The following is an 11,238-nucleotide window of genomic DNA, read 5'->3' as shown; positions in this document are numbered from 1 at the left end:
TCGGTGTGGGCATGTTGCTCGGTGTGGGCAAGCTGGTCGGTGTGGGCAAGCTGGTCGGTGTGGGCAAGTTGGGCCTGTTTCTATGCTGCGTGACTCGTGTAGATGGGGCATGTTGGTCGGTGTGGGCATGTTGGTCAGTGTGGGCAAGCTGGTCGGTGTGGACAAGTTGGTCGGTGTGGGCATGTTGGTCGGTGTGGGCATGTTGGTCGGTGTGGGCATGTTGGTCGGTGTGGGCATGTTGGTCGGTGTGGGCAAGTTGGTCAGTGTGGGCAAGCTGGTCGGTGTGGCCAAGTTGGGCCTGTTTCTACGCTGCGTGACTCGTTGAGGCTTGGAGGAAGAGTCCAGGTGACTAAGCAGAGATCTCCTGCCTCTCGGTTTCGGACACTGGCCATTGACGTCCAAAAGCTGATCACAGACGCAGTTCGAGTGTTCGTCCACCCAGGTGCCCCACTCGCCCGGACATACCTGGAAAAGGATTTGCCTGGGCAGGGGCTGGGCCGATGCCACCACGCCCTGGTTGTAGCTGGCCACGCGGGTGGCAGTGTGCCCGTCGTTGGACAGGAGGATGTTGCGGCCGTGATTCTCCATGAACTCGATGGTGGCCAGGAACACCGACGCCTCGTTCTCGCACTGAAAGAGGGGCAAATACCACCACCATTTGTCAAGCCGCGTGGAGCCGCGGGCGGGAGTAATGGATGAACAACAAGTACAGGCCGGAGAGCGGGGGAGGGGGAGGAGAGAGAGAGAGAGAGAAGGAGAGCCGACGGAGGGAGAGCCGACGGAGAGAGAGGGCGGTGGCCGATGGGGAGAGGGAGAGAGAGAGAGAGAGAGAGAGAGAGAGAGAAGCCATCGGGGAGAGGAGGGGGGCATCAGAGAGAGGGGGCCATTAGAGAGAGGGGGCCATTAGAGAGAGAGAGAGAGAGAGAGGGGGGCCATTAGAGAGAGAGAGAGAGAGAGAGAGAGGGGGGGCCATTAGAGAGATTGAGGGGGCATTAGAGAGAGGGGGCCATTAGAGAGAGAGAGATAGAGGGGGCCATTATAGAGAGAGAGGGGGCAATCGGAGAGAAGGGACCATCAGAGAGAGAGAGGGGACCATCAGAGAGAGAGAGGGGGACCATCAGAGAAAGAGGGGGGACCATCAGAGAGAGAGAGAGGGGACCATCAGAGAGAGAGAGGGGACCATCAGAGAGAGAGAGAGAGAGAGAGAGAGGGGGCCATCAGAGAGAGAGAGGGGACCATTAGAGAGAGAGAGGGGACCATTAGAGAGGGGGCCATTAGAGAGAGAGAGGGGGCCATTAGAGAGAGAGAGGGGGAACCATTAGAGAGAGAGGGAACCATCAGAGAGAGAGAGAGAGAGAGAGAGGGGACCATCAGAGAGAGAGGGAACCATCAGAGAGAGAGAGGACCATTAGAGAGAGAGAGAGGGGACCATTAGAGAGAGAGGGAACCATCAGAGAGAGAGAGAGAGAGAGAGAGAGAGAGAGGGGGTCATCAGAGAGAGAGAGAGGGGACCATCAGAGAAAGAGAGGAATAGAAATAGGAAAAGAGGAGTGGGAGAGGGACAGAGAGAGAGAGAGAGAGAGAGAGAGAGAGAGAGAGAGAGAGAGACAGAGAGAGAGACAGAGAGAGAGACAGAGACAGAGAGAGAGAGAGAGAGAGAGAGAAAGAGAGAGAGAGGGGGGCCATCGGAGAGAGGGGACCATCAGAGAGAGAGTGGGGGCCATCGGAGAGAGAGAAGGGCGGCAGTTTTCACAGGAGAGAGTGGAAGGGACGTCCTTTCTGTAGGAACTGCAGATGCTGGTTCAAACCGAATGCTGGACAGTCAGCATCTGTGGAGGGGAGGAATGGGTGACGTTGCGGGTCGAGACCCTTCCCTCAGATCCTCCCTCTCTCTCACCGGGCTGAGATCCTCCTCCTCCTGGCTGCAGCTTCCCGACGACATGGAGGGCGGCTTGGTGCCCTCGGCCTCCTCCAGGGTGCTGGAGCTGACGATGGACGTCGATACAACCTTCCCGTAGAGGTCCACCACAGCAAACACATTCTAGCGGGGCAGAGGCAGAGCAGAGCAGCCATCATCTACTGTACTCGCTGTTCTCGGTGTCAACGTCTCTACATCGGCGAGATCAAGCGCAGGCTCGGCAATCGTCTAGAACTACCTGATCTCCCGGTGGCTCAGCACTTCAACTCCCCCTCCCACTCCCATGCTGACCTATCCGTCCTGGGCCTCCTCCACTGTCAGAGTGAGTGCCGTTTCAGAGATGCTCTGACCTAGTCGTCTGGCCGGAACAATTTGGCCCTTGTCAAAGTCGCTCAGGTCTTTACTCCCGCCCGTTTCTCCTGCATCCAACACGTCAACTTCAAGAACTGACCGTTCACTTGCTGCCTAATATATCCCACCCCATTTATTCACAAAATGCTGGAGAAACTCAGCAGGTCAGGCAGCATCTCGGGAGAGAAGGAATGGGTGACGTTTCGGGTCGAGACCCTTCTTCAGACCATTCTTATATCCCACCCCATGACAGGTGCCATTGTAACAAGATGACCAATGTTATTCACTTCGCCTGTAGGTGGTCATAACGTTTTGGCTGATCGGTGGATATTCTGCTCCACAAAATGCTGGAGTAACTCAGCGGGTCGGGCAGCATCTCAGGAGAGAAGGAATGGGCGACGTTTCGGGTCGAGACCCTTCTTCAGACTGATGTCAGGGGGGGCGGGACAAAGGAAGGATATAGGTGGAGACGGGAAGATAGAGGGAGATCTGGGAAGGGGGAGGGGAAGAGAGGGACAGAGGAACTATCTAAAGTTGGAGAAGTCAATGTTTCGGGTCGAGACCCTTCTTCAGACTGATGTCTGGGGGATATGTCAGGTGTATATTCTGCCCTCTGGATCTTTCCCGTTACTCCACCTTCTGTTCGGTTTCGTGGTGGAGCACGGAAACAGGCCCTTAGGCCGACCGTGTCCACGCCGATCACCCATTCACACCAGTTCCATGCCATCCCATTTCCATTCCCACCAGCTGGGAATGTCTCCGGACTGTCAAAGCAGCCACGGCAAGGCACTAGAGGGCAATTTAGAGAGGCCAATCCACCTGCCAACCTTGCACTCCATGCTGACAGCCCCCGAGGTCAGGACCAATCCTGGGTTGGATGCAAAATGCTCAGCGGGACAGGCAGCATCTCTGGAGAGACGGAATGGGTGACGTTTCGGGTCAGAAGATCACAAGTTATAGGAGCAGAATTAGGCCATTCAGCCCCATCAAGTCTACTCCGCCATTCGATCACGGCTGATCTATCTCTCCCTCCTAACCCCATCCTCCTGCCTTCTCCCCATAACCCCTGACACCCGCACTGATCAAGAATTAGGATTAGGCCAAGAGGACTGTTAACTCTCATATCACCAGGGGCTAATTTAATTTACTGGATTAATTTATTTTTAGTGTTAAAATGTTTTCTTCTATTCTGTAATGTAGTTTAGCACAATCCGCAGGCGTGGCCACTTTCATTTCACTGCACATCTTGTATATATATATGTACGTGACAAATAAACTTGACTTGACTTGAATCTATCTTTGCCTTAAATACACTCCAAAGACGTACAGGTTTGTAGGTTAATTGACCGGGTAAATGTAACAATTGTCCCAAGTGGGTGTAGGGTAGTGTTAGTGTGCGGGGATCGCTGGGCGGCGCGGACTCGGTGGGCCGATGGGCCTGTTTCCGCGCTGAATCTCTAAATCTAAATCGAAATCATATCCACTGACATTGGCCTCCACAGCCTTCTATGTCTACACACCACCACACCACTGTGCTGCCCTACACTTTTCCAAACTCCGGTAAAATCCTTGCCTTTTAGTTTAGTTCAGAGACGCAGCACAGAAACAGGCCCTTCGGCCCACCGAGTTCACGATCCCCGCACACTAACACTACCCGACACACACTTGGGACAATTTACATTTATACAAAGCCAATCAACCTAGAAACCTGTAAGGGGGAAAAAAATCTGCAGATGCTGGTTTGAATTGAAGGTAGACGCAAAATGCTGGAGTAACTCAGCGGGCCAGGCAGCATCTCGGATGAGAAGGAGCGGGCGACGTTTCGGGTCGAGACCCTTCTTCGGATGGGTGGCGCAGCGGTAGAGTTGCTGCCTCACAGCGAATGCAGCGCTGGAGACTCAAGGTTCGATCCCGACTACGAGCGCCGTCTGTACGGAGTTTGTACGTTCTCCCCGTGACCTGTGTGGGTTTTCTCCGAGATCTTCGGTTTCCTCCCACACTCCAAAGACGTGCAGGTAGGTATGTGGGTTAATTGGTTGGGCAAATGTTTTTTTTTTAAATTGGCCATAGCGGGTGTAGGATAGCGTTAGTGTGCGGGGATCGCTGGGCGGCGCGGACCCGGTGGGCCGAAGGGCCTGTTTCTGTGCTGTATCTCTAAATCTAAAAGAAACCTAGAAACCTGTATGTCTTTAGAGTGCGGTAAGATACTGGAGAAAACCCACGCAGATCACGGGGAGAAACATCGAAATATAGGAAATAGGTGCAGGAGTAGGCCATTCGGTCCTTCGAGCCTGCACCGCCATTCAATATGATCATGGCTGATCATCCAACTCAGTATCCCGTACCTGCCTTCTCTCCATACCCCCTGATCCCTTTAGCCACAAGGGCCACATCTAACTCCCTCTTAAATATAGCCAATGAACTGGCCTCAACTACCTTCTGTGGCAGAGAATTCCACAGATTCACCACTCTGTGTGAAAAAAAACTTTCTCATCTCGGTCCTAAAAGACTTCCCCCTTATCCTTAAACTGTGACTCCTTGTTCTGGACTTCCCCAACATCGGGAACAATCTTCCTGCATCTAGCCTGTCCAACCTCTTAAGAATTTTGTACATTTCTATAAGATCCCCCCTCAATCTTCTCAATTCCAGCGAGTACAAGCCGAGTCTATCCAGTCTTTCTTCATATGAAAGTCCTGCCGTCCCAGGAATCAATCTGGTGAACCTTCTCTGTACTCCCTCTATGGCAAGAATGTCTTTCCTCAGAACGTACGAACTCCGTAGCGAGGAACGCCTGTGGTCACGTGTCAGGTCTCTGGCGGTGAGGCGATAACTTAACGCCGCGCCACTGTGTCTATCTTCCAATGGAAGATACTCCCGATGACTTTCTCCTCTTCGGGCCCCACACAGTGGACCTGGGCCCCTGCCGCCCTGGGCACTGGCTTGGTCGATTGGCACCTACCTTGGCAATGCCAGCTGCTGCCACTCCCATGTCCGCTCCGTCGATGAAGACGTGCATGGTGTCATCGCTGCCCCGCTTCACGCCCACTCGGTTCCCCACCTGCGGAGTGAGAGCGCGCCGTGAAAACGGCGGGAACCGCGCTGCGCCCAAGAGGCAAGTGTGTTTTACAGGCACCAGAAGCCGGAGCGACTCAGCGGGACGGGCAGCATCTCTTGGGGAACAAGGAACGGGTGGCGTTTCGGATCGCGACACATTTTCAGATTGAGGGAGCTCTCGTGGATAATGGAACAAGACCGACAATGAGGCGTGCAGTCAGTGAAATGTAGTCAGGGGAACTAGAGTGGGGGAGGGACGGAGAGAGAGAGAGGGAAAGCAAGGGTTACTTGAAGTTAGAGAAGTCAATGTTCATACCGCTGGGGTGTAAGCTGCCCAAGCGAAATATGAGGTGCTGTTCCTCCAATTTGAGCTGGGCCTCACTCTGACAATGGAGGAGGCCCAGGACAGAAAGGTCAGTGCGGGAGTGGGAGGGGGAGTTGAAGTGTTTAGTAATCGGGTGATTTACGTGTGGCCTCATTCTTGCTATTGAGGGCGTGCAGCGTAGGTTCACCAGGGTAATTCCCGGAATGGCGGGACTGTCGTATGTTGAAAGACTGGAGCGACTGGGCTTGTATACACTGGAATTTAGAAGGATGAGAGATCTTATCGAAACGTATAAGATTATTAAGGGGTTGGACACGTTAGAGGCAGGAAACATGTTCCCAATGTTGGGGGAGTCCAGAACCAGGGGCCACACAGTTTAAGAATAAGGGGTAGGCCATTTAGAACTGAGATGAGGAAAAACTTTTTCAGTCAGAGAGTTGTGAATCGGTGGAATTCTCCGCCTCAGAAGGCAGTGGAGGCCAATTCTCTGGATGCATTCAAGAGAGAGCTAGATAGAGATCTTAAGGATAGCGGAGTCAGGGGGTACGGGGAGAAGTCAGGAACGGGGTACTGATTGAGAATGATCAGCCATGATCACATTGAATGGCGGTGCTGGCTCGAAGTGCCGAATGGCCTCTTCCTGCACCTATTATCTATTGTAATCGTGTGCAGGTGAGTGGGCCCAGGGCAGAGGCGCCAATGTGGGAATGGGAATGAAAATGTTGAGTAGCCGGGCGATTGCGTTGGCCTAGACGGACTGGGCCTAGGCGGACTGGGACTGGGCCTGGGCGGGACTGGGGATGGGATGGGACTGGGGATGGGATAGGACTGGGCCTAGGCGGGACCGGGCCTGGGCGGACTGGGCCTAGGCTGACGGGACGGGCCTAGGCTGACGGGACGGGCCTAGGCTGACGGGACGGGATGGGACGTGACTGACGCCATTTTAAACAGGGATTTCGTCGGCCGGACCTACCGTCAGTCGCTCGAGCGAGAAGCCGTAGTTCTGCTTCTGCAGCGCGCCGTTGCGCCTGACCTCGGCCCCGCTGACCAGCCAGCTGACCTTCGTCCTCAGCTCCAGCAGCGAGGAAGGCAGCCCCGGCGAGGCGCAGGAGATCTCGAAGGGCTGCAGGGTGGTCAGGCCGATGTGCAGGGAGCCCGACCACTGCTCGTCCATCTCGTCCACCTTGACCTGCGGGCGGCAAGAGGCCAAGGGAAGGCTCAGCCCACTGCGGCCCCACACACTCTACCCCCACACACTCTACCCCCACTACCCCACACTCTACCCCCACTGCCCCACACACTCTACCCCCACTGCCCCACTGCCCCACACACTCTACCCCCACTGCCCCACACACTCTACCCCCACTGCCCCACTGCCCCACACACTCTACCCCCACTGCCCCACACTCTACCCCCACTGCCCCACACTCTACCCCCACACTCTACCCCCACTGCCCCACACACTCTACCCCCACTGCCCCACACTCTACCCCCACTGCCCCACACACTCTACCCCCACTGCCCCACACACTCTACCCCCACTGCCCCACACACTCTACCCCCACTGCCCCACACACTCTACCCCCACTGCCCCACACACTCTACCCCCACTGCCCCACACTCTACCCCCACTACCCCACACACACTGCCCCCACACTCTACCCCACACTGTACCCCACACACACTGCCCCACACACACACTGCCCCACACACACACTGCCCCACACACACTGCCCCACACACACTACCCCCACTGCCCCACAAACACTACCCCACACACTCTACCCCCACTACCCCACACACGCCTCCCAGCCTCCGCTTGGACCCACGGCCATCACTTTACCTCAAAGATCTCATCGGGCTTCAACTCCTTCATGCTGAAGACGATCCCGTGGGAGAATCCATGGACTCTAACCGCCCGGCAGCCATCGTTCTGGAGCGCTACGTACTTGCCGCAGTTGGCGTGGAAGCGGTGCGCGATTCCTGGTACTGGAGAGGAACGAGAGGGGAGGGGGGGGGGGGGGGGACAGATCAGCAAGTGCAGCAAACAAGCACCCAGTTTACAGTTTAGTTTACTGCTCCACCTGCACCTGCGCTGCCCCAGCAGTTTAAGGATAAGGGGGAAGTCTTTTAGGACCGAGATGAGAAAACATTTCTTCACACAGAGAGTGGCGAGTCTGTGGAATTCTCTGCCACAGAAGGTAGTTGAGGCCAGTTCATTGGCTATATTTAAGAGGGAGTTAGATGTGGCCCTTGTGGCTAAAGGGATCAGGGGGTATGGAGAGAAGGCAGGTTCGGGATACTGAGTTGGATGATCAGCCATGATCATACTGAATGGCGGTGCAGGCTCGAAGGGCCGAATGGCCTACTCCTGCACCTATTTTCTATGTTCTATGTTTCTATGTACCTGCAGCCCGTCTGTCTTTGTGTTTTTATGTTGTTTTTTTGTCTTGATTGTAGTGTAAATGTGATGTAGTTTTTTGGGGTTGTGTACTATGGGGGGGGGGAGAACTGTAAATGTAAAATTGTCTCTTCCCAGCGGAGACGCGACCCTTTGTTCTGGGTGGTGTCTCCGTTCCTGCTGCGGCCTACCATCGGCCCTGCACCTGGAGCTGGCGGCCTCCACCTGGGACTCGCCTGTGGAGGCTCCGGCCGCGGGGATGTCGGAAGCTCGCGCCCCCTGCCCTGGGTGGGGGCCGACATCGGGAGCTCCGGCAGCGGCAGCGTCTTCGCCCGCCCCGAGTCGCGGGGCTTGGGTCGACCTTTCACCGTCCGGCACCGCCTGGAATAGGCTGCGGGATTTTTCTCTGCCCGGCGGGGGCTTCAATGTCGGGAGCCACGACCGCCCCGACGTGCAGCGGCAGCGGCTTCGCCCGCCCCGGATCGCGGGGCTTGGGTCGGCCCGCTGCGGACCTTTCACCGTCCGGCGCGGCCTGGAACGTGGCATCTACAACAGCCTGACCGCGGGAGAAGACGGCAGGGGAAGAGAAAAGACATTCTGGCCTTACATCACAGTGAGGAGGTGACTGGAGGAGACTCACTGTGATGGATGGTTCTTTTTGTTTGATTGTGTGTGTTATTGCTTATTTTTATTAGTCTTATTGTTGGACTGTGGGTAATCTTTCATTTCACTGCACATTTATGCGTATGTGACAAATAAACTTGACTTGACTTGTCACATGTACCAGGTCACGGAGTTTGTACGTTCTCCCCGTGACCCGCGTGGGTTTCCTCCGTTTCCTCCCACACTCCAAAGACGTACAGGTCTGTAGGCTAATTGGCTTGGTAAATGTAAACCTGCCACAAACATCACCCGGCAAGCCCTGAAATGGAATCGCCAAGGAGAAAGGAAAAGAGGTTGCCCCAGGAACAGCTGGAGAAGAGGTGTCCAGGCAGAAATGTCTGGGAGTGGCCTCAACTGGGGAGATCTCGAAAGAACCGCCGACAACCGGGTGAGGTGGAGGACATTTGTCAATTTGTCATTTGTGAGGAGAAGAAAAAAGGTTAAAATTGTCCCTTGTGTGTGTGGGATAGTGTTAGTGTGCGGGGATTGCTGGTCGGCACGGACCCGGTGGGCCGAAGGGCCTGTTTCCGCGCTGCATCTCTAAACTGAACTAAACTACCGGGCTGCAGTGAAAAGCTTTTGTTGCGTGCTATCCAGTCAGCAGAAAGACAATTCACGATTACAATCGAGGCACTTACATTGTAGAGACATAGAATCATAGAGTGATACAGTGTGGAAACAGCCCTTCGGCCCAACTTGCCCACACTGGCCAACATGTCCCAGCCACACCTGCCTGCGTTTGGCCCAGAGTTTGGTGTGAAAAAGTTACCCCTCAGATTCCTATTAAATCTTTTCCCCTTCACCTTAAACCTATGTCCTCTGGTCCTCGAGTCCCCTACTCTGGGCAAGCGACTGTGCATCTACCCGATCTATTCCTCTCATGAGAGGAATTCCTACTCTGCACCCTATCCAAAGCCTCCACATTCTTCCTGTATTGGGGCGAACATATAGTGATAGTGTGAAAACAGGCCCTTCGGCCCAACTTGCCCATACCAGCCAACATGTCCCAGCTACACTGGTCCCACCTGCACGTGTTTAGTCCATATTCCTCCAAACCTGTCCTCACCAATGTACCGACCGGTCTGTTTCTTAAATGTTGGGATAATCCCTGCCTCAACAACCTCCTCTGGCAGCCCGTGCCATACACCCACCACCCTTTGTGTGAAAAAGTTACCCCTCAGATTCCAATTAAATCTTTTTCCCTTCACCTTAAACCTTCGTCCTCTGGTCCTCGATTCCCCTACTCTGGGCAAGCGACTCTGTGCATCTACCCAATCTATTCCTCTCGTGATCTTATACACCTCTATAAAATCACCCCTCATCCGCCTGCCATGCAAGGAATAGAGACCCAGCCTGCTCAACCTCTGCCTGTAGCTCGCACCCTCGAGTCCTGGCAACATCCTCGTGAATTTTCTCTGTGCCCTCTCCAGCTTGACATCTTTCCTATGACACGGGGCACAGAACCCAACACGATACTCTAAATATGGCCGCACCAACGTCGTGTACAACTGCAACATGACCTCCCAACTTCTATACTTCTAAACAAGAGTTGAGTAAAGGAGCAAAGAGGTCCTTCTGCAGTTGTACAGGGTCCTAGTGAGACCGCACCTGGAGTACTGTGTGCAGTTTTGGTCTCCAAATTTGAGGATGGATATTCTTGCTATTGAGGGCGTGCAGCGTAGGTTTACCAGGTTAATTCCCGGAATGGCGCGACTGTCATATGTTGAAAGACTGGAGCGACTAGGCTTGTATACACTGGAATTTAGAAGGATGAGAGGGGATCTTATCGAAACGTATAAGATTTTTAAGGCGTTGGACACGTTAAAGGCAGGAAACATGTTCCCAATGTTGGGGGAATCCAGAACAAGGGGCCACAGTTTAAGAAAAAGGGGTAGGCCATTTAAAACTGAGATGAGGAAAAACTTTTTCAGTCAGAGAGTTGTGAATCTGTGGAATTCTCTGCCTCAGAAGGCAGTGGAGGCCAATTCTCTGAATGCATTCAAGAGAGAGCTAGATAGAGCTCTTAAGGATAGCGGAGTCAGGGGGTATGGGGAGAAGGCAGGAACGGGGTACTGATTGAGAATGATCAGCCATGATCACATTGAATGGCGGTGCTGGCTCGAAGGGCCGAATGGCCTCCTACTGCACCTATTGTCTATATACTCATACTCTGGCTCTACAACACGCCCTCAATAGCAAGAATATCCTTCCTCAAATTTGGAGACCAAAACTGCACACAGTACTCCAGGTGCGGTCTCACTAGGGCCCTGTACAACTGCAGAAGGACCTCTTTGCTCCTATACTCAACTCCTCTTGTTATGAAGGCCAACATTCCATTGGCTTTCTTCACTGCCTGCTGTACCTGCATGCTACCTTTCAGTGACTGATGCACTAGGACACCCAGATCTCGATGTACGTCCCCTTTTCCTAACTTGACACCATTCAGGTAATACTCTGCCTTCCTGTTCTCACCACCAAAGAGGACCACACAAGCTTCCGCACCACGGCAAGGTGACAATCCGCGG

The 11,238-nt window shown here is 54.1% G+C and overlaps 1 protein-coding gene across 5 annotated transcripts in view; it reads right to left on the bottom strand.

Moving 5' to 3' along the window:
* neurl4 (neuralized E3 ubiquitin protein ligase 4) overlaps positions 1–11,238 on the bottom strand; it is a 106,706-nt gene that overhangs the window by 26,129 nt on the left and 69,339 nt on the right. For all 5 annotated transcript variants that reach the window (XM_078427836.1, XM_078427837.1, XM_078427838.1 and 2 more), the window contains 5 exons: positions 7,493–7,638; positions 6,623–6,838; positions 5,230–5,328; positions 1,898–2,041; positions 466–630 (listed from right to left, as the gene is read on the bottom strand). In XM_078427836.1, coding sequence (XP_078283962.1) covers positions 466–630; positions 1,898–2,041; positions 5,230–5,328; positions 6,623–6,838; positions 7,493–7,638 — 770 coding nt within the window. The remainder of the gene's footprint in view (positions 1–465; positions 631–1,897; positions 2,042–5,229; positions 5,329–6,622; positions 6,839–7,492; positions 7,639–11,238) is intronic.

The sequence above is a fragment of the Rhinoraja longicauda genome, chromosome 34, assembly GCF_053455715.1.
Source record: "Rhinoraja longicauda isolate Sanriku21f chromosome 34, sRhiLon1.1, whole genome shotgun sequence".
Taxonomy (NCBI): domain Eukaryota; kingdom Metazoa; phylum Chordata; class Chondrichthyes; order Rajiformes; family Arhynchobatidae; genus Rhinoraja; species Rhinoraja longicauda.
Note: the sequence above shows the minus strand (reverse complement) of the source record. Positions and strands in the feature narration are given on the sequence as shown.